General features: G+C 40.5%; 2 protein-coding genes across 2 annotated transcripts; one reads left to right on the top strand and one right to left on the bottom strand.

Moving 5' to 3' along the window:
- Positions 1 to 1,009: 1,009 nt before the first annotated feature.
- Positions 1,010 to 4,871, top strand: LOC134680137 (protein-cysteine N-palmitoyltransferase Rasp). The gene is made up of 6 exons (XM_063539187.1): positions 1,010 to 1,061; positions 1,227 to 1,245; positions 1,608 to 2,359; positions 2,928 to 2,954; positions 3,603 to 3,820; positions 4,243 to 4,871. Exons 3-6 carry the CDS (start codon positions 1,769 to 1,771, stop codon positions 4,757 to 4,759), a joined length of 1,353 nt encoding a protein of 450 aa, XP_063395257.1. The 5' UTR covers positions 1,010 to 1,061; positions 1,227 to 1,245; positions 1,608 to 1,768; the 3' UTR covers positions 4,760 to 4,871.
- Positions 4,872 to 4,888: 17 nt separating this feature from the next.
- LOC134680136 (DNA helicase MCM8-like) lies at positions 4,889 to 22,618 on the bottom strand. The gene is made up of 15 exons (XM_063539185.1): positions 22,331 to 22,618; positions 21,996 to 22,225; positions 21,363 to 21,450; positions 20,111 to 20,242; positions 19,510 to 19,625; positions 19,005 to 19,109; positions 18,637 to 18,780; positions 17,725 to 17,944; positions 16,984 to 17,126; positions 16,434 to 16,573; positions 14,445 to 14,535; positions 14,138 to 14,265; positions 13,354 to 13,573; positions 6,136 to 6,297; positions 4,889 to 5,277 (listed from the first exon to the last, which is right to left on the bottom strand). Exons 1-15 carry the CDS (start codon positions 22,545 to 22,547, stop codon positions 5,083 to 5,085), a joined length of 2,331 nt encoding a protein of 776 aa, XP_063395255.1. The 5' UTR covers positions 22,548 to 22,618; the 3' UTR covers positions 4,889 to 5,082.
- Positions 22,619 to 23,607: the final 989 nt, after the last annotated feature.

Genomic DNA, 23,607 nt, shown 5'->3' with positions numbered 1-23,607 from the left:
TGACCGATTGACCGAGAGCGGAGCGCTCTCTGTAGTGACCGAGCAGGCACAAGCCTAAATGCTACTAACCCTACCCTACCCGCTCAATGAAATGGAGATAGATCGAGAATGGAGATGAACGAGTGAGGTGAGCGATGGGCGAGTCGAGTTGTCTGATTCGTTTAACTCGAATCACCGTACAGACAAGTCAACTCAAGTGGTATCCAGCCCGACGAGACTGATCGAATCGGTCGATTTGATCAGAAATGAAATTGGCGTCAGTCTCCAATTTTAGATTTATGGTGATATTAGAGCCCTCTAAATTGAAAAAAATGCCCAAAAACGAAAATACTGGCCTCACAAATTGGTATTCTTGCGTCCGCACCTACTGATTCGATCAGGCAATTGAATCAGATTGGCGAAAAATGGAGTAATCTGGATACGACGTCATAGTAAACTTCTTCTTCTTCAGCGTGTGTTCGCCCACCGTTGCGCATACGTCTCTCCAATAACTCTCCACTTTGAGCGGTTGTTACTCGTTTGGGACCCGTCGAACGCCGTCATAGTAAACTTAAGTAGTTTTTACTAGGGGACTATCACGAAATGTATTTTAATAGTCTTAATACATAAACATTTTAATACAAATTATTAAAAAAATGCTCGGGTTAGGCGCGTTAGATTCTCAACCCTCCATACTTTTAAAGTGGCACCCCCACCGAAGAATATCCCTATTTTTCTAATGTAAATATTTTTATACAACGTAACATGTGATAAAGTCTAATGTAATAAACACCTTAGCTATTGCTTATTAATGTTCCATTAGTATATCAAACGTAAAACATTTTAGAACAAAAATTAATTAAAAACCGCGAAATTAGTAAATTCGACTTCGATTATAAATGACACTACTCTATCGATTCATCGATATTGCCCTTTTCTTGGTCGAGTAGAGACGACCAAATCTCATTCGTATTCATTCTTTCCATTCATTCATATCCGAAACGTCATACTTACCAAACTTGTCAAGTTGTCAAAATTACTGTTGTAACAACAAGAAACCGGATAAATTTAAAAATGTGAAAGTAAATAATAAATAGAAAATGTACACAACGTACTTCTTAAATAGAACTGTGATATTTATTTAATAATGCAACATATCTTAAAAAATGACAAGCAAATTGAATTCGGTCGAATTATACTTTTACTTCAGTTTATGGATTTTTGCTAATTTATTTTCTTTGTTTAAGTTATTTCAGGTTCAGAGTGGTAATTGTATTTATTATGATATCAATATTACACTTTAGTAATTTCGCTATGGATCGAAATAATACCTTTTGGCTTTCTAAATACCTTAAATTTTGGCACAAACACAGACACAGGCCTATATGATAATGTTTTATAAATTTATAGTTGAAGCGCTGACGATAATATATTTGTCTCTAGTTATAAAGAATAACAAGATACTATACAATAATAAGTGTATATATACAATACCAACTTAATTCATAATTTTGGTTTTTGTGTCCCCTTGAAGAAGCCTGTTGCTGAATCATGAACTATGAATTGACAACTTCTTTCTGCTGTTTTTTCATGCCTCAATACCTAGAATAACTTTAGATTTGTTTCAGAATTGTTTGGTAATAATGAAAAGCCTAAATGGCCAGATCTGGTGGATGGCTGGAGCTTTCTGTCCAGGCACAGAGATGTTTCAGACCTTGAGTGGAGCTGTTGGAAATTTTTCTTTCAAAGGTCTTGGTATTACCTGATATTTCAATTTGTCATATCTGAAATGGTCCGCACATTTAACATGAAATACTTGAAATATTGGTATATATTATCAAGTATTATTTACATGCTAGCATATACGGGCATTAAACAAATGACCCTTGTTGTTTTTCAACCGATAATATACCTAGCAGTAATCTTCTATGGCGGTGGAAAAACCATTCTATGGACGCTCAGTATTGGTTTACTATTTTGCTTTAATGTTATGAAATACAAAAACTTCTTCTGGGATATTTTTGATGCTGAAAATTTTTATGATGAAGAGATATATTTGACGCTAGTATGTACTTCATGGATTGAACTGAGATGCATCAGTTTCTGCATTGACTACATAGACATGAAACATAAATTGAATGTCACTAAAATCGATGTTGTGACCAACATGTTAAGTTACATATTTTACTTGCCCCTTATGCATACTGGACCTATAGTGCTATATGAAAATTTTGAAAAAAGCTTATATGTTAAGAGCAATGATATAACAAAGAGAATGAAGGGATTCATAGTGGACATGATTCTATTTTCAATATATACTTTTCTACTGGATCTAGCTTTCCATTATATTTATTTTTATGCTATGCAGAATGAAATAGAGGTAAGTTTTTTTTTTTTAATATAATTTTAATGTTTCGTATGTGCCTGCTTACCAAAATAATATTTTCTTTTTTCTATATCATTTGACCCTATAAAATAAAGTCTCCCAATTAGTCTGTCTGTGTGTTGGAGATAAACTCAAAAACTACTTGACAGAATTATTTTCATGTGAATTTGACCTGTCAATAGAGGGGTTTTGAGGAAGGTTTAATTGTAATATTTGTTAAGGTTTTGTGTAACCCATGTGAAGCTGGGGCAGGTCGCTAGTGAGAAGTTATAACCTCTAGCCGCCCATACGTCAAAGTTTGCCAAGCAAAATGAAATTTTATTTTGTCAACACAAGGTTCAAATTAGAATAGAACAGGAGACCTTTTTATAGGTCTCTGGGCGGCTAGAGGATATAATATGGAACTATTAGGGGCTATTTCTGTAAAACTTGCTACTAATTGTGTTCCTAGATTTTTTCGAGACATTATAAAAAAAAAATCCGTACTAGTATTTTATCCATTTACAACCTTATTAGTTATTTATTAGACATAAAATGTTTAAATTGTGAACTCAATTTACAGCCATACTACAGTTGGATGGCTAGTAAGGTAATTAAGCATTATTATAAAGAAATTATTAATTAAAAAATATTAAAAGGCACAAGAGTTTCTCTCTCCTGGTCATGCATAATGAAAGTCACCAACAATACAAAATGCTAATGAAGAGATTATATTTTTTTACCTGGATAATGAATAATTACGGAAGAATATTCCTTTTCCGCCTGAATAATTTTACCTTAAATAGACTAACTATATTTTTTTACCTGGATAATGAATAATTACGGAAGAATATTCCTTTTCCGCCTGAATAATTTTACCTTAAATAGACTAACCATAAAATAAATTTAGATAAATTTTTACAGTCAAGGATTGACAAAGTGCCATAAATATGTACACACTACCTTACCTATCCTAATGTATCGGAAATAATGTAGTATACATGTTCTAAAAATTATGCCACTTACCTACTTAATTAAAAATTATGGTAATCAACTCATCATCATCACTCACCTTATAGGTACATATATCATACCAATACACCTATTAATAAAAAAAAAAATCTCCAGGCCTTTTGCACGGTGATTTCCCCCACAAATATTATTTAATTAATAATGTTTGTTTTAAATTGAAAGTATTAAACAATACTTAATGTAAGAGAGAACATTTGACATTCCTGTTACTTAATTTTTTTTTCAGGCAATCACAGACCTACCTACCATGGCTCTATGCGGCGGAGGGCTATGGATGGGTTTGGAGTTCCACATGAAATACGTCATATTCTACGGCACTACGTCGGCATTCGCGCGGCTCGACAATATAGAAGCCCCGCCGAACCCGAGGTGTATAGCCAGGGTACACGTGTATTCACACATGTGGAGATATTTTGATGTTGGACTGTACAAATTTTTGATAAAGTAAGTATTCAAATATCTTCGGAGTCATTAAAAATTCTCTTATAGACCATTTAAAACCTGCTTCCATTTTAAGTGGATTTTTCTAAGTTATCACTTGACAACCTAGCTGAATCCGAAAAAATATTAACAATTTGCATGCTAAATAAGGCAGAGGGAATATATTTCCCACATGATTTTGGAGTATATTTCACAGTGATAGGGTCCAATTTTGCATAATTTCTGACACCCTCACGTTTTATAAAGGGTTAAAATATTGTGTAATGATAGATAGGTATCTATGTTATGTATGTATCTAGTTACGTTGTGTATCTACTAGTCCCACTAGCTAATAGTAACCTAACCTAATACCGAAATAATCTTGGCTAGTCTAGCCAAGCTCTTGATCTTGATCAAAAACACTTATTATTTCACATTAATTTCAGATATATCTACAAACCCAGCCTCAGCGTAATACCAAGATATATAAATTTACCAGTGACAATCCTCAAATTGACTGCATCATTTTTTACATTTATATTTATCTTTTTCTGGCACGGCACTGTCTGGGACATATTTGTTTGGTCGGCACTTAATTTTATAGGCATCACCTTAGAACAACTGGGTAAATCTGCTGCAACCACTGAAACATATAAATGGTTCAAGAAAGAAGTGTTACGAACAGATGAAATGGAGATACGATTTTTAGCTATGGTATGCACTCCTCTATTGATAATGTCGGCTATATCGAACTTTTACTTATTTGCGGGTAGTAAGGTAGCCAATATATTTTTTGCATGTTTCCTTCAACCTTCGTCGTGGAACTCTGTGATAGTGACCTTAGCAATGTACAGTTGCTGTCACGTTTCTATAGCCCTTCAAAACGTCCCTTCCAGAACATATATTGATTACGAAAACTCGAATTTGAAGCCCGCAAAATTATGCAAAAAATCTAATGACTAAATGTAATGTGCAACGTAGCAGAATGCGGAGTCACAAGGTGCACATGACAAGATTACTAGATCATTTACGATTAAGCCATTTGTATTAGATCATAGACATTTTATTTACTTTCAATAATTTGAGCGTTTGAAGGCGTTATTTGGAACAACGTGCAACGATTTCACTGAACCTGTATTGTATGATAAATTCATATTAGTTTGTTCATTATTACCTAAATTGTATGTGTGGCCTTACCTATACTCTCCGGGCTCATAAAGTGAAGTGAAACTTTTTTTAAGTAACAATTTTATTTTCGTTTAAAACAATTGTAACAACTTACAGTGTTAGAATGAAATCAACTGATATAAGTTAGATCCCTTAAGTAATAAATAGGAGTGCGTATGCATAGCCTCTATGAGATCGTTTGGGTCCCCTGCGACCCCAGCCGCTCGGTGTACTTGTATCATTTCCTGCCGAGTGAACACGTCTTTGCCTAACTGGTGCGCCCGCCTTGTCAACGCATCCAGAAATTTCTTCAACTGTAATAAAAAATTAACGGGTATTAGGCTGACAGTTCAAAAATAACAATCGAATGTCAGTCTTACTGATCGAAAATAGAACACATGTTTGAAGTGCCGTATGTGGGAAATATATATCCCTTAGCCTGGTAAAGGGCTAACATGACCTAAGAGTCTGGCACTCAAGAAGTTTAAATCAATTGTACCAACAGGCCTTAAATGATCATTAGGTAATTAGCTAACAATGTGAACGATGGTAGTAATATACAGTTATATACATGTTAATTCTTCTGTAAAAAGTGGCGATTGGATTTAGTAAGAAACTAGGAAACTTATCACGATTCGTGATAGTGCAGTAAATGACACAAAACTGTCGAACATTATGTGGTGTTCATGTTCCTATATAGGTTGTAATATTTTTAAATAAGTGCATGTAGTCTTATGGCTAATAAATAGGTACCTTCTATTTTTAATCCGACTTTAATTGTTATCTTTTTTAAATAAACATTTAAATAAACATGGACTTAATTAATTTTTAAACATGCGGATACGTCTGAAAAAAATAATGGAAAAATTACGCTTCCGGCAGGACTTGAACCCGCAGCCTCCGCAATCCGTGCGTTAGCTCTGCCAATTGAGCTACGGAAGCCTACCAGAATCTTGCGAATCTTTCCATTCCTTCCCTTATGTTTACACGCCTTTGGGCCCAAAGGCGTGTAAACATAGGTATACGGTTACATAGGTAACGATTCTGGTAGGCTTCCGTAGCTCAATTGGCAGAGCTAACGCACGGTTTGCGGAGGTTGCGGGTTCAAGTCCTGCCGGAAGCGTAATTCTTCCATTTTTTCCTTTAATATATAATTTGGAACATGGACTTACTTTATTTCTAGAGCTGACACCCGATCCATTTATTGAGCGAGATAGTTGTATATTTCCAAACTCGTCACTGAACGTGTCTATGAGACTGTGTTTCAATAAGCTGATGACGTCATTGGCATCTTGGACCGTAGCTTCTTCTCTTAAGCCTGCTCTAGCTCGCGCCTAAAAAAAATAACTATATTATTTGGTTGACTATGGTGTGGTGTGTGGTTGATGTTTTACCTTATTCTAAATAATTTTATTTAGGAGAAGTACCTAAATTAAGTAATTACATCAGATATATGAGAGCGGCCAAGGTGTTCACAAATATCTGAATCTCTATTGTCAAGACGTTAAATTACATACTGTAGAAATATTTTTGAGTACCTTGGCCGCTTGTCCGCGCCGCTCCTGACCTGATGGCGACTGAACAAGATTGGCACAGACAGACATCCTATTTAACCCTTTGAACGCTTTACGTTATAAACAAAAAAGTCACTGACACGCCAATGATAACAAGCTAATGTAAACCTTACTTGAAAGTGTGAAGGTTTATTTTGACAGCGTCATATCACCTAATGACGACTTTAGGTATTAATGGCGTTCAAAAGATTACTCAACTTTCTTCTAGTAAGTAGTCAGTTTAGGTGCAGGATACTAAAATTATCTTGTCATTTAACCCTTTACCAGGCTGACAGTTCAAAAATAACAATCGAATGTCAGTCTTATTGATCGAAAATAGAACACATGTTTGAAGTGCCGTATGTGGGAAATATATATCCCTTAGCCTGGTAAAGGGTTAACAAAGTTACGAATAATATGCATGAAGTCGAGCTAAGTTCTTTTTAAAGTAAACGGAGCATTCCATGAAATTGTCTACCGTTGTCCCGTACAAACGCGAAGTTTCTGAAGATTTAAAGGTATAAGAGTTTCCTTTTCTATGACAAATGGTCAAAAATATGCACAGAAAAATAATCGCCTGCTTTAAATGCCGAGAAAAAAGTCGCAACACAGGAAATAAAATGCGTTTGTACGGGACAGCCCGTGGAATGCTCCAAACGTACTTTTTTTTTTTTTTTGTAGGGGGGAAAATGCATTCCGCATACCACCCGGGTGCGGGGGGTGACCCGAGTGGTTATGTGGGACTCCCGTCTAGGCTAATGAGGCCCACGGTATACCCACTAAAAACCCCCCATATACCGCCTCGCCGCCCTATTGGTGGGGTTACGGGGACGCTTGCGTACTCATCCGCGACCCCACCGGCGGCAGCCGCCCACGAGCGGCTCCTTAGCAAATGCCCGAAGGCCCTTCACGCTAGGCGCGCCAGATGGTTCGACGCGCCTTCCTCCTCCGCCTCCGTTCTGCACTGTAGCGGACCCCCCCCCGAGCCCGCCACAAGGAAGCTACGGGCGCCAGAAAGTTCTCCGGTGCCCGGCGACAGATCAGGTCTATGGGTCTGTCGCAAAACCACAATTCGGCTGCAGAGGACAGGGAGAACGGCACATCGTAACACCGACACTCCTCTTCCTCTGCAGCCCCACCAACGCCGCTACAGCGGAACGGCACCGCCAAGTTCGCAGGGGATAGGGCGAGTGGCGATCGTAATACCATCACGCCTCTTCCCCTGTGATCCCACCTCGGCCGCCGAGGATAGGGAGAACGGCTCACCGCAATACCGACACTCCTCTTCCTCGACGGTCCACCTCCAACGCGTCACAAGCGGGCTTAACAAGCCCACTTGGAGCGTCCTCCTCGGGCCAGCCCGACCGTCAAACAGGCCGGCCCTGGTTGCCGCTTCGCTTCACCGTGGGTGACCAAGCCACGATTACTAAGCCCCTCCACCACGACAAGGTGAGTGTTGAGGTGAGAGCTGTGGCTTGTGAATGAAAGCAGATTCAGGGATGTAATGACCTTTATTTAGAAAACCGTCTTCCTTTTATACAAGTTTGCAGTCATGAGACGAACATAGTAGGCACATGAGAAAGAAAGAGATAGAATGTTACTGCGCTGGAAAAGGGTAGTTTAAATTATCACTATTTAGGTTTACCTTACGCTAAAAATAACAAACAGCTACATGAGAGAGACAGAGACAAAATATTGGTATAACTAAATGGGTAGTTAGGAATTACGCAATTTAGGTTTACCCTATACTAAAATTATGATTAGTGTAGAAAGAGACAAAACATAAATAAATGCAAAAATATATGAAAAGGGTATTTGGGAACAAGCAGATTTCAGTTTACCCAAAACTTAAAACGTCACTCGCGTGTAGATGTTTATGCGGCCACAGTGCTCCCCCTCAAGCGAAGCGTACCACGGGTTTCCTTATTCTTCTTGAGCGAGTAGTCTTCGGTTCTGAATCAGCTCCATCTGATAAGTCGTCGTTAATTACGTAGGCAGGTTTCAGGCGATCTATGGACACATTTACTTGTCGGCCGGGCAGCTGTAGTTTAAATACTTTGCCGTCTCGGCTTAAAACCGGATAAGGGCCCTCGTATGGCGGTTTAAGTGCTTTGTGTCCCGTATCGATGCGTAGGAATACGTTTTGGCACGTTCGTAGGTCTTTGTGCACAAAAACGTTTGTATTTTTACGTGAATACTCCGCTGCTTTGTACTGGCTGATCGTTCGTCGTAGGTTGTCAACGTAGCCGTAGTCCATCGCTTGGTCGGTGGCAGTATTAGATGCGTCGAAAAAGTCTCCTGGCAACCTTATGCTACAGCCGTACATTAATTGTGCTGCGCTGACGCCTGTGTCGCTTCTCGTAGCAGCTCGAAGTCCCAGTAGTACGGTGGGTAAAACATCGAGCCACTTGTTATGTTGCCTAGCGAGGCTTGCTGTGATAGCTGTTTTCATCGATCTGTGCCATCTTTCGATAATTCCATTCGACATAGGGTGGTAAGGTGTGGTCCTGTACTTCTCGATGCCAAGTAGTTTAGCCAGCGACGAGAAAAGCTGGCTCTCGAACTGACGCCCTTGGTCGGTAGTGATGGTGGACGGGCAGCCGAATCTTGTGATCCATTTTTCGTATATTTCTTTTGCTACCACTTCCGCCGTTATGCTACGCAGTGGTATTGCTTCAGGCCAACGGGTTTTTCTGTCGATGATGGTGAGTAGGTATTGATGCCCGCGGTGTGATGGTGGTAGGGGTCCGACCAGGTCCGCATGAATATTCATCATTCGCTCGGCTGGTTGAAACGTACCATAGTCGCTGCTTGTATGGCGCTGGACTTTGGATTGCTGGCACGGGATACAGGCTCTCGTCCACGTTGAAATATCGGAGTTCATATTTGGCCAAAAGTATTTCTCCGTCATCATCTTTCGCGTAGTCCTCACACCAGGGTGGCTGAGGTTCACTCAAAAAGCCCAAACGGAGTCACTATGGCGGTCTTCTCTATATGCTTGCTATATACAGGAAGTTGTTGATATGCCCTATTGAGGTCGAGCGTGGAGAATATCTTCTTTCCATTTAATTGATACGTGAAGTCTTTTAGCCGTGGCACAGGGTAGCGATCTGGTATCGTGATGGCATTCAACCGTCGATAATCTCCGCATACTCTTAAATCGCCATTCTTTTTAGGGACAACGTGTAACGGGCTGGCCCATGGGCTCTTGCTTGGTCGGCATAAGCCCTGCTCCATCATGACTTCAAATTCTTTCTTGACAGCAGCGTAACGATGTGGTGGAATTGGCCGCGCCTTACAGTGTAGCGGTGGACCCGTCGTTTCAATATAGTGTTCGACGGAGTGCTTCGGTGCTTCTTTCATCGACGATAGACGCGTAATGTCAGGGTAATCTGCTAAAATGTCGTGGTACTTCTGTTGGATGTCTATACTTCTTATAGACGGTTCTTGGTACTTGCAGACTGGAGTTCTGACGGAGAGACTTGTTTGTTTGTCGATGAGGGTTCGGTCGGCGACATCCACGAGTAATTTATGATGTTTTAAGAAATCTGCGCCGATGATGGGTCTTGATACCGCGGCGATTATAAATTTCCAGCGATACGGCCGTCGTAGGTTTAAATCTAGCTCCATAGTTTTCTCTCCGTATGTAGGTATAACTGTGTTGTTCGCTGCGTACAAATTGAACGTTGTCGGCTGCATTTGTACGTTTCTTCTTTTAGGTATCACGCTGATGTTGGCGCCAGTGTCGATGAGGAACGAGAGTTTGGATTTCTTATCGGTGATAAATAGACGGTATGACTTGTTGAGGGCGCTGGATCCCGTCTCGTCCAACGCTGGTTTTAGTTTCCCGCTGTTGTAGTTGACTGCTGATTAAATGTACATGGTTGAGTACATCTATATGCATCCTGGCCGAATTTTTGATGAAAGTAGCAGTACGACGAATCGAACGGTGTTACGCTACGGTGTGAGCGGAAGCCGCGCCTCCGAGATACGGAACGGCTATGGTCACGGCGCCCGCGCCAGTTGCGCTGCGGCGAGCGACCGCGTCGGTCGTGCGTCTGCGTTGCGACGAGCTGCGTAATGGCTTCAGTCAATCTGTCTATTTTATCTTCTAATATGCGATGTTTTGAAGCTGATGATGTAGATGGCGCTGAATAAGGTTGAGCGGCGGCGAAAACTTCTTGTTGTGGTGCAGGTACAGGTTGGGATTGAGAGTGAGTACTGATCTGAATAGCGGACACTTCGTGACGCGATTGCTGTTCCATCATTTTATCCGCCATCAAAGCTATTTCTTGTAAGCTTGCCTTCTCGCTGAGTGCTAGCACAGAGCTGACGCTGCTAGGAAGCTGCATCAACCACTTGCTGCGAAGCGTTGCCTCTGACAGATGATCGCCGGATAGGTTTTGCATTCTTCTCAGTAATTGTGATGGTTTTAAATCGCCTAGCTCTAGACCGGCTAAAACGCGCTGCACATTTCTTTGCTCTGATTCTTCGTAGACGTCTATTAATCTTTGCTTGATGGCTTGATATTTGTTGCTTTCTGGCGGGTGAATCAATAGGTCGTAGATCTCGTCGATATCTTGACGTTCTAGTTGCCCCAGGACTAGCTCGTACATAGCTTGATCCCCTTTCTTCTGTGAATTCATAATAGCTTCGAAATGTGTAAACCAAGCTCGAAGCTTGTCGCGCCAAATAGGTGGGATACGCAGTCCAACTGATACTCCTGATATTTCATTTCCGCTAATAATTGGAATGATGGTAGGTGCCGAATGTGATGTTGTCGCAGGTGCTGGTACTGATGGTGTCGCTGGAGCTGGTGCCAGGGCTGGCGGCTGTTGCTTGTCGTTTTCGCCCATTCTGATCTTAACGCTGTAGTCGGGGTCACCACTGTTGAGGTGAGAGCTGTGGCTTGTGAATGAAAGCAGATTCAGGGATGTAATGACCTTTATTAACCGACTTCCAAATCCCAAAGGAGGAGGTTATCAATTCGGTTGTATGTTTTTTTTTTTTTATTTTTTTTATTTTTTTTTTTTTTTTTTTATGTTTGTTACTCCATATCTCCGTCATTACTGGACCGATTTTGAAAATTATTTTTTTGATTGTATGTATATGTATACAGATTGGTCCCGTTTTTGTCAAAATCTAGTTCTGATGATGGGATCCATGAGGAATCGACGGAACTCCTCAAATCTTAAAGGCATACATATGGTGATTTTTATGTTTTTAACAACAAATCAAGCATATACATTCAAAAACGTGACATTTGATGAAGTGGAACTGCTGATGATTATCAGAACGGAACTCTTCAACGACGCATAGTTCACCTTTGGCGATTTGTCCTCTCCGTTATGTTTGTTAAGCAAGTTAAGTTTTTAAGCCACAATTTTATCAAGCTTGAGTTCTGATGATGGGATCCATGAGAAATCGAGGGAACTCCTCAAATTTTAAAGGCATGCGTATAGAGATTTTTGTATTTTCATCAGAAAATCAAGCATTTTCATTAAAAACTGTCGCATTTGATGAAGTGGAAATGCTGATGATGATCAGAATGGAACTCTTCAACGACGCATAGTTCACGTTTGGCGATTTGTCCTCTTCGTTATGTTTGTTAAGCAAGTTTAGTTTTTAAGCCACATTTTTGTCAAGCTCGAGTTCTGATGATGGGATCCATAAGGAATCGAGGGAACTCCTCAAATCTTAAAGGCATACGTATATAATTTTTTGTATTTTCATCATAAAATCAAGCATTTACATTAAAAACTGTCGCATTTGATGAAGTGGAACTGCTGGTGATGATCAGAACAGAACTCTTCAACGACGCATAGTACATGTTTGGTGATTTCGAATTTCGATTTTGACTTGGACTGGGACCCGGACTCATACCCGGATCCGGTTCGGACCCGGACTCGGACTCGGACCCGGACTCGGACCCGGACTCGGACCCGGACTCGGACCCGGACTCGGACCCGGACCCGGACTTGGACCGGGACTCGGACCCGGACTCTGACTCAGAGACCCGGAAAACCACTATGATTACCTACCATAAAATGTGGGTATGATGATGCCAAACCCCTCCCGCTCAAACTCCCGTACACCGCACCGCATGCGCCGTTAAGTGGGTTAGGTTAGGTTTGAACTGCGATCCTCACAGAACCGAACAAAAGTGGGTTAGGTTTGGTTAGAACTGCGAGTCTTACAGAAATGAAATGCTACTAGAAAAGTGGGTTTGATTAGGTTCGAACTGCGATCCTCACAGAACCGAACTGCTATCAGAGAAGTGGGTTAGGTTAGGCTAGATAACTACGACCCTTACGGAAACGAAATGCTACTAGAAAGTAGGTACTGGTTTTACCTCCTTTTCTACATAGTGCACCATCTACCATAATCTTTCACCGGGCCCCATAGAAGTCGGTTTTTTTTTCTTAAAAATTATTTAGAAAACCGTCTTCCTTTTATACAAGTTTGCAGTCATGAGACGAACATAGTAGGCACATGAGAAAGAAAGAGATAGAATGTTACTGCGCTGGAAAAGGGTAGTTTAAATTATCACTATTTAGGTTTACCTTACGCTAAAAATAACAAACAGCTACATGAGAGAGACAGAGACAAAATATTGGTATAACTAAATGGGTAGTTAGGAATTACGCAATTTAGGTTTACCCTATACTAAAATTATGATTAGTGTAGAAAGAGACAAAACATAAATAAATGCAAAAATATATGAAAAGGGTATTTGGGAACAAGCAGATTTCAGTTTACCCAAAACTTAAAACGTCACTCGCGTGTAGATGTTTATGCGGCCACAGTGAGCAACCCGCGGGGGGGCTCCAAACGTACCTGAGTCAACCTAATGCAGGCTTCAAGCTGCCGGGTAGTGATAGGCGTGCCGTCGTCTTGGTGATTGTGACGCAACTCCAAATAGAACTCCTGCAGTACGTTTGCTGCATCGTTGCTTAGCTTCGGATGGACGTATCTCCGCGCGTAGGCGATATACTTGCGGAGTAGGACGAGAGGCAGCGTGTCAATCACTTCGCCGGGCCTTAGGCGTAACCGCTTGCTAAAAAGTAAATTACATAAATATATAATTTATAAATTTAAAATATGTAAACAAATTAATGCTATGTCATGCCACGCTTGCTGTGAATCGAAATGATTAAGTAATGGTTTTATGGATATAATTAAAAAAATGTTTTCGAATGAACACTAGGTGCCTATCGTGTGAAATTGAAGAAATTAACAATTAACTGAAATTAACGAAGTAGAATCAGTTGTCAGCTGGAAAATTGGAATATTAGTCACATTAAGTAAGTGTTAATGTGGAAAATGAGCCTATTTAATTTCTTGATAAGATATGAGCGGATGTTAAACTAGCATTTATTTATATTAAAGCATGATATTCCTATTTATTTCCCTGTCAAAATTTGCCCCTTCGAATAATGTAGGTACTACCTGTAGAAAGACTAGTTTTACAATAATATTACGTACGGCTTCCAAAACTGAGATCATGGGTTCGAATCCTGGCTGTACCAATTAGTTTCTTAGAACGTATGTATTTTATATTAACCATACCGCGGGCTTGATATTAGTATAGGTATTCAAGTATGAAATAAGTTCTATTTACCTTAGAGAGGCATCATTGTCACTTTGACTGGTATTGATGGTCGTGTTTAGAACATTCTTCGCGGAATTCTGGCGTTTATGCCCAGAATGCATTGCTAGTACGTGTTCTGATAGCATGGCGTCAATTTTCTAAAACAAAAAAAAATATCCTGAGAAAGTCCAAGGAAAATACCTATTAATAAAATAAACATCTCTCAGCATGATAGAATCACGTATTTGTTCAGTGCATCTGCACTGTATAAACTTTTTTAGAACCACTTGCATTGCATATTGTATTCTCTAGATGTTGATTGATAAGAGAAACTCACCTCATCAGGTTGATCCAGCAGTATAAACACGAGGTCGAATCTTGACAACAGAGCAGAATTAAGCTTCAAATTTTCAGCAACAGTCTTGGCCCTGTAAACCATATTATTATTATATATCTAACAATTTTTGGTCAAGTTACATTTTTGCCTATTCGCAGGTCGTTGATAAACCGTTGGGCCTGCAGACCTCTGGTCCGCCTTTAACCCTTTACCAGGCTGACAGTTCAAATATGACAATCTAATGCCAGTCTTACTCATCGAAAATAGAACACATGTTTGAAGTGCCGCATGTGGGAAATATATATCCCTTAGCCTGGTAAAGGGTTAAAACAGTCAACTGCCGGTTAAGTTCGATTTCTGCCCTCCTGCAGCTCAACTTTTTTTTTTTTGACGCAGGGGTAAATGCATTTAGGCATCTCACCCCCAAGGGGGAGGGGGTGGTATGTGGGACTCGCTCCTCCCGTAACTCCCTCTGCTAAGCAGAGGGAGGGGAAGAGAATACCCACTAACATCCCCTGCGGCGTTGCCCGCGTTACCGTTATTGGGGGACGCCACGGGTTCGCAGACCATTCCACCGTGCCCCCCCCCCCTGCAGCTCAACCTACACCATTCAAGGTGAAAGCGGGTTCCTCAAAGTCTGGTTTTACATAAAAAAACCATACCGCTGCAAACAACGTACTTCTGTTTTTTATTGATGATCATTTGGTTAAATATAAGTTAGGGTAAAACAAATATACAAAAAGAGCGTAAATTAACATAAATACCATAAATATAAACTAACTTATATAAAATATAGTTGCCATTGGGGTTGGCGGCGGCGAGTACGGTGGCGCGCGCGGCCAGTCTGCATACGACGACGCCGCCCTTTTCGATGCGCCATTGCTCCATGGCTTTTAAGACTGCTGTGGTGTGCCTTACCCCCGTGCCTTCGATATGCTGTTTCGTTTAACTAGGTCTTCGCACGGAAGCAAATCAAGCTGGAACGCATTGCGCATTCGGCTCTACGCTGGTCTAAAACTATAGCTTTTGCAAGCCTTTACATTTACATTACAAGCCAGTATCACGGTCAACTACTGGTTACATGAGTATTTCCCTCCTGCAGCCTGTCAGCCTTTTGTATGCTCGAAGCGCATCTTCAAAGTCTGGTTTTGTATTATAAAAAACCATATCGCTGCAAGCAACGTACTTGTTGTAGCTGCCCCCGTTAGGGTTGGCGGCGGCGAGTACGGTGGCGCGCGCGGCCAGGCTGCACACGACGCCTCCCTTGGCCACGCTAACGCGTCCTTGCTCCATGGCTTCTAAGAGACTGATGTAGTGAGCCTTACCTTCGTGCCTTCGAGATGTCGTTTCATTGAGCTAGATCTTCGCAGGGAAGCAAATCAAGCTGGAACGCATTGCGCCTTCGCCTCTACGCTGAGCTAAAACTTAAGCCTTTGCAAGCCTTTACATTCAACATTACAAGCCATTACACATTAAAACGGTCCACCACCGGTTACATCAAAGTTTTGCCCTCCTGCAAGTTAGCCTTTGGTAAGATTGAACCGGGTCTTCAGTTTGGTTTAGTATTATAAAAAACCATATCGCTGCAAGCAACGTACTTGTTGTAGCTGCCCCCGTTAGGGTTGGCGGCGGCGAGTACGGTGGCGCGCGCGGCCAGGCTGCACACGACGCCGCCCTTGGCCACGCTGACGCGTCTTTGCTCCATGGCTTCTAAAATACTGATGTAGTGAGCCTTACCTTCGTGCCTTCGATATGTCGTTTCGTTTAGCTAGGTCTTCGCATGGAAGCAAGTCAACCTGGAACGCATTGCGCCTTTGGCTCTACGCTGGTCTAACTTTAGATTTTGCAAGCCTTCGTAGCCCACCATCAGGCTTGCTGCCCACATTAACACGGTCAACTACCGGTTACATCAGAGTTTTGCCTTCCTGCAGCGCATCTTCAAAGTCTGGTTTTGAATTATAAAAAACCATATCGCTGCAAGCAACGTACTTGTTGTAGCTGCCGCCGGTAGGGTTGGCGGCGGCGAGTACGGTGGCGCGCGCGGCCAGGCTGCACACGACGCCTCCCTTGGCCACGCTGACGCGTCTTTGCTCCATGGCTTCTAAGAGACTACTGTGGTGTGCCGTCATCTGTAATTAAGTGCAATATATTTTTACAATAAAACGTTATCAATATAAGCATATGTTATTGCATACTGTGCTTTTCTTTAACCCTTTAACGCGTAACCCTAGTGACAACGACATGCACGATTACAGTTAAAAATGAACCTTCATGTTCACGTACCTACGTATCTACGCAAGACCTGTAGGTACAGTGTCACTTCTTATTGCGCCCATACTTGAATCAATAATATAATGCATACCATATGCAGTTTATCAACTGAGCAAAATATTTTATTCGCTAACATCAAAGTACCGGTTTCTAACGCGAAGTCTTCTCCCGCTTTATGTCCAAAGGCCACGGTCAAACCGCCCGCGAAAACCGAAGCACCTGCGCGGTAGACAGTAGACATCCGAGTAATGCGATTTTCAAAACAGACCTTATCCAGTTCATCGACACAGCAAACTCCTTTATCCGCTAGCACCAAAGCCCCGGCTTCCAAAGCGAAGTCGCCGCCCGCTTCCCGTCCTAAGGCCACGGTCAAACCGCCCGCGGAGGCGGAAGCACCACATACGTAGACACCTGAGTAAAATAATATTACATTTAATATATTATAACTCAATTCAAGAAATCTGAATGATCTTAAGATGGTATTCGACCTGTCCAATATCTTGGTCCAATGTCATTGCGTCTAACTCTATCCAAGTAAAATGTGAGACAAAAATGACAAAATACACATTGGACAAGGAAAATACCAGCCTTAAACAATAAAATATTTGTTGACTTTGACTAATATAGATGCATTGGCAAGTAGCTGGACACGCAAATTGACCAACGTTGCTATGCTAAGCTGCGTACACTATAGACCGACCGCTCAACTGCGTACACCCGCCCGCACCTTCCCCGCCACCCGCACGTCGCCCCGCCCCGTCGCCCGCGTACCGCGCAGGCGAGGACTCAGTTGAGCGGTCGGTCTATAGAAACACGAACTCGTTGAAAACCATCAAATCAAGAAATTATACTTTTTTCGATAGATGACGCTGTAGCCAACCAAGCCTATAAGACTAATTTCACGTATTTGCTCCTTGTCTAGAATTTCTCCAAGCCACGGTAACACCGAGTAAACTAATAGACCGAAAAGAACCTTATAATAAAGGTCATAAGGTTCATTTGATTTCACCTCTTGGGGCAGCATGAGCAGCTGCCTGTAGTAACTGCGACTTCCCCAAGCCAGGGTCCCCGACCACCAGCACGTGGGGGTTGGCCCGCGGGCCGTCCTCCAGCTCCGTGCCCCCCATGAGCCCGAGGATGAGGCCCGCTTTCACTGCTTCGTGCCCGAATATAGCAGGGCATAGAGAGTGGACTAGCAGACGGAATACGTCTTCGGAAGCGTGGATTTCCTGAAATACAGATAAATAAAATAAAAATGGATAATTTAGTTCAAGCTTCCGATTAATGACTTCTGAGTGAGTGAGCTTTAGGGCAGTATCGAGCTGTTGTTCTAGAGTGTACACAGTGTAAAAATATGAGTGTACAAATCATCTCAAAAATATGTCCCATAACCCTTGTCAGTGAATTAATTCACTATGGGACATATTTTTGAGTAAGTTGTCTACACCCATATTTTTACAGTTGACTGTAGCTATATATCAACACTTACAAGTGATGGTGAATTCTGCCCCACCACCACCACGTATAACTAGTTTTAATTGGAATTTTAACGCGAAAATACGGTAATGGGTATTGGAGTAGAAATAGGGCTCATTAAATTAATTATTTAGACGGCGTGATAACTCTCATGGGATTTGAATTACTTTACGAAGTATTGAGGTCACTTACATCATATTTTGCCGACCGATATCAAATACCGCCGTCCTTAATGAAAATCACATACGAGTCTTCGTACCGTCTACGTCTAATCTAATGGCCCGGCGACGACCGAGCGGCGGCCATAGGTTAGAGCGAGACACAGCGATCGGATCTTTCGTTCCCATGCACCTATGGTTGCCACCGCTGCCGCCGCCAGTCGCGCAAAGTCGTGGCCGGGCCATAAATGAGCCCTAAGAGAAGAACAATCAGTTAACCAAGTTACCTGGATAGCATAATAGTCTTTCAAAGTGAAAGAGAGTGTCGGATTGCTAAGGTTCCTCTGGCTGTGTATGGATACTGCTTCTATGTATAGTTGCAGGAGCCGGGCAGCTCTCTTGTCTTCGCCACCTTTGCTTTCACCTCGAACCTGCAAAGAGAAAAAGATAGAATTTGTATGATGATATGGACCCCAGTATGTCCTTAAACTACGTCTAAAAGAGAGATATAGGCACTGAAAAGCCAGTTGACATTCACCTCAATGTTTACTCTTTTGCACCTTACACCTTTGTAATAGTGTATAAAATATATACCTACCTACATATCTTGACTGTACATTATGGCGTATTAATTAATAAGAATTAAATGATATACTTGCACTATCCCAGTTACTGAGAGCACGTCGCCAGGACACGCTGTACCAACAAGGTCTCCTTTCAGCTCTATCTCCACACTTCTTGGAATGGTTCCGGAAGCAATCTAGAAAATATAAAGATTGTGTACGCTTTGTGCCTTGCGGGTTCAAAATAGAGTCTAAATCTGATAAATCATTGTAGACTACTTATACATGTTTCGGGCTGATTGTTGGTGTGTGCACACGAATAATATTTTATTTAGAGTTATTTTCCAGAACTGTTAAACTTGGCGGACAAAAATAATGTCCTGTATAGAAACAGGCCTATACCCGAAAGGGGTCCTTAATATAGTAAAATAAACAACAACATCATAATGAAATACTATTTAAGGAAAAATAAAGGCTTAAATAAAAATAAAATAAATAGAAACAGTGCAAGATGCATACCTACTGCACTTCAACACTGACCGCACATTGTAACAGAGATATATAAATAACTACATTGGATATTAATGGAAAGATTACCTGTGATTGTATTTCCTGAATTTTTGCCACCTGCCAATCCGTAGTAATGGTGAAAGGTGATGACTGCAGTGGTTCAAATTTAGTACCACTTCTACAACTCTGGCAAAAACTGGGCGCTGAAATTCATAATATTTATGTTATTTCTTTTACAATAGTTTTCTTCCCAAAATAGTAAGATAGTTATACTGGGCATTTTCCGCAAGTCGACAACCATTGTGCCTATTTTGCGTGAAAACGAAGTAGCACTACTCTAGCCACCCAGCTCCTCCATGAAACCTAGCAGTGTCTTCAGGTTGCTAACTGCCTCCTTAATAGTGAGATAAATCAGTGGTCTAAATCACCAGGAATAATGTTTAATGGATGCATCCTCGCTGGTGTATACCTCAATTGATTAATCCCTTCCAGAAACTTTTATACTTTTATAAGGCAGATATTTCGCACCTGATTTTGAATTTTATTTCAAAATGATAGTGTTCAATTTTGCATAATCCTGACACCCTTATGCCGTGTGTTAAATAGCAGAAATAAATGACGAATGAGTTAATTTCCAAGGAGGATTGATGTTTAAAGTTTTGGAAAAAGTGCTGTTTATATGTTTCACCTGTGAATACTCCCTGTGGCTGAACTACCGCTTGCACAGCATGACAACTGGAGCATTCAAACGCCATGCTAGTACATGTCAATCCCACGCTGCCGACCCTTATGACTGTGCCTTTGATGGTGACCAGCTTGCCTTAAACAAATGATAAAATTGTCTAATGCACCTGAATAAGGGCTGATTAAATTTAGACGGCGCGAGAATTCGTATGCGATTTTAGTTACATTGAGGACTATTGGTTACATTTAATTCAGCCGACCAATCAAATACCGCAATGTAATAAAACTCGCATGCGAGTTCTCACACCGTCTTGATATCTGCTAAGTAACACAGAGTCCATAGCGCATAGGTGCTTCACTACGATTTTTTTTCTTTTCAGGCAGAATCTTATTGATATCTTTATTAGAATGAACATAGTAAACTGTGTGTGATATTTTTTGTGGTGAAAGGTCTTAATAGTGTTGTTTAGACTAATTCAATAGCAGACCATAGTTTGAAAATAGTAGCCAGTTAGAAGTGGAAATGTATGCAATTGCCACTATTAATTTCCATAAATATATAGTCAATTTTAAAATTAATGACTTTAATAATCTTCTCCTTCGCCTATAGCCTTTTTCCATAACATTTGGGGTTGGCTCTCCTCGTCATTCTTCGCCAAGCGTATCTGTTCTGGGTCGTCCACACATCTACTTGGGCTTTCTTAAGCTCTTTACATCTATATTAAATATATTAAAAACCGGGCAAGTGCGAGTCGGTCTCGCGCACGAAGGGTTCCGTACCATAATGCAAAAAAAAACCAAAAAAGTAACAAAAAAAACGGTCACCCATCCAAGTACTGACCACTCCCGACGTTGCTTAACTTTGGTCAAAAATCACGTTTGTTGTATGGGAGCCCCATTTAAATCTTTATTTTATTCTGTTTTTAGTATTTGTTGTTATAGCGGCAACAGAAATACATCATCTGTGAAAATTTCAACTGTCTAGCTATCACGGTTCGTGAGATACAGCCTGGTGACAGACGGACGGACGGACGGACAGCGAAGTCTTAGTAATAGGGTCCCGTTTTACCCTTTGGGTACGGAACCCTAAAAAGGGTCACTCACGTATTTTAAGACCCGTTTTTAATATATTTAATATGTCTGTGTCTTATGGAAGTTTTGTTATTAAAACTCTTTACATCTACTTGGGATTTCTTAATGTCTTTAATGAATTTAATAATATGTCTAAGTTATATTTAAACGAGTGTTATATTTACCAAAGTAGTTGACCTTCAAATTGGCAATGGGCACAACAGGCTGGTGGTTTAGAATTCTTACTTTTATCTTTGTTTCACACTTGAGTGCCTGAAAGTTAAATATAAAATAAAAACAAAACAGTATTTATTTTTTCTTCTGTTAGCCAATAAAATTATAACTAGTCTACACTTAAGACTGATGTTAACCTTTGGACGCCAATGACCAATATATCCGCACTGTAGGTTCAACGCCAAAGACTGATTAATCCGTCACCAACCACAGAGCAACATAGACCTACGTGCATATGCATAAAGTTCAATTTCAGAGTTCAATTTCAGTTTTGACACTTCGGTGACATGGAGTTCGAGTGACAGCCTTTATGTTTGACATGGCATTGAAAAGGTTAATTGGAGGATCTTCCTGCACTATAATAATTAGAAATTACAATCAGGTTTTACTTCTCCACTCTCTGTTTTAGCATTTAGAGAATAGAGTGTTTATTCGTGACAAAAAACAAAACAACAAGTAACACAACAACATAATGGTCACGAAATTTATCCCGGTTGCATCCTCAGTTACTGCTTCAAGTAATAATGTAATCAAGTTTTCATAATAAAGGTTGGAAATTCGAAAATGTGAACTTGTATAGGTACCTCATGTAGACAGTATTCCAGTAGAGGCAAAGTAACATCAGGCTTCTCAGATAGATCGGAATTAAATGTTGACCACCCGCTGATAAATTGTTTATCGTTCAGTAAACTTTGAATATCCAAAGGGATGCTCCGAGTTTGGTCAATTTTCTCCAAATCAAACATATTCCTGTTCTCTTCTATGAACACTTTGAAGCATTTGATGTGGTCATTGATTTCAGGGTCAGATTGATCTAAAAATACAAACCGTGAATATAAAAATACTGTAACCACAAACTTAACATGTCTTGCAAGGAGAAGGGAGTTCGTGATTACAGTACTTAATTGATAAAACTTACCTCGTGAAGGGAAGTATAGACTCCACACATTATTTCCGGCATATATGGGCACAATAATCGGCAACTGATTTGCCGGTGCTCTAGACACGGCCGAAGTGCTTGGTCGTGTTGTATTACAGGAATCGTTCAAACTTCGATTATCAGCATTATTTGAACTGCCCTGATTACGAGGACGGTACCAATTATTTCTGTATCGGCCCCTCCAATTACGACGCATTTTATTTTCGAATTACAGTAAATAAAACGAGATTCCCGCGCCTTTTAACTTGTTTTCAATTAAATTACAAAAAGCTTTGACATTGACACTATTTTGTTTGTTTTTTTTTTTTAATTCGTACTTTTTGGACAGGCTAAGACCAAAGGCCATACTGCCTAGAGACGCTATTTTGTTATCAAGGCCCCTACGCTTTCTGTTCTCTTTGACGGCGCAGCAACTAGTATAATTTCTCTCTCCTCGCTATTTTAAAAATGCCATTTGTCAAAAAAGGACAACCATACTGTTGACAAGGTGAACTTCAAATCAAGTGTTGCCTTTTTTGATGCATCCAGGCTGTGTATGTGTGCGTAAAAACGTGTATGTGTGCTCTTTTAGGGATGTGAAAAGTCGATTTTAATCATGTTATATATCGATAAACGCTACACAGCGGAACGAAATAGCTATTAATTGAAGCTTTAATCTCTTCGTTAAACATATACATAATTGAAATGCTAATGAATAATAAATATATTAGAATATAATAAAATATTTCAATTACTGCGGAACACATATCTTAGTAGGTATTTATGTATTTTAATTAAATATCTGAACTTTCCCTTGGTTATGCTGGGGCGTGACGATAAAATTGTGATCTGATAACCACAATAAAGAATAAAAGCGTTTTTGTTCATTTTAGATATCGTCAAACCTTTGAAGTAAAATTAAAATTGTAAGAAATGTCGATAGTTTATCGATATAACTTTATCGATATGGCTACAGCAAGGTGGTGTTAAATTGTTAATCGTACACTAAACAAAAGTGGCAACAGTGACAGCTCGCTGAGACACTGTCTCTATATATTATAAGTCTATGTTTGTTATAGTTGTTTTTTTTTTTAATTTTATGGCCCGGTTACGAGACTTTTAAGCCAAAGAGTATTGACACTTGACAGCTTTCCTTGGGGATACCATATCCAAAGTAAAAAGTCCTAATTTTCTACCCGATCCATTTCCTTTTAATTCTGCCTGTACTTTTAAAGCTTTTTATTGTTATTTTTGTTCGACGAAGAAGAGATTGTTAT

The sequence above is a fragment of the Cydia fagiglandana genome, chromosome 3 (assembly GCF_963556715.1).
Source record: "Cydia fagiglandana chromosome 3, ilCydFagi1.1, whole genome shotgun sequence".
NCBI lineage: Eukaryota > Metazoa > Arthropoda > Insecta > Lepidoptera > Tortricidae > Cydia > Cydia fagiglandana.
Note: the sequence above shows the minus strand (reverse complement) of the source record. Positions and strands in the feature narration are given on the sequence as shown.

Excerpts from the sequence above, each read along its gene's own strand:
- LOC134680137 (XM_063539187.1), top strand. The coding sequence starts at position 1,769 with ATGGTCCGCACATTTAACATGAAATACTTGAAATATTGGTATATATTA. Across the intron at positions 2,360-2,927 it reads CTATGCAGAATGAAATAGAG|CCATACTACAGTTGGATGGC; the intron begins GTAAGTTTTTTT and ends CTCAATTTACAG. Across the intron at positions 2,955-3,602 it reads ACAGTTGGATGGCTAGTAAG|GCAATCACAGACCTACCTAC; the intron begins GTAATTAAGCAT and ends TTTTTTTTTCAG.
- LOC134680136 (XM_063539185.1), bottom strand. The coding sequence starts at position 22,547 with ATGCGTCGTAATTGGAGGGGCCGATACAGAAATAATTGGTACCGTCCT. Across the intron at positions 18,781-19,004 it reads CAGTAACTGGGATAGTGCAA|GTTCGAGGTGAAAGCAAAGG; the intron begins GTATATCATTTA and ends TTCTCTTTGCAG. Across the intron at positions 17,945-18,636 it reads AAGACTATTATGCTATCCAG|GAAATCCACGCTTCCGAAGA; the intron begins GTAACTTGGTTA and ends TCTGTATTTCAG.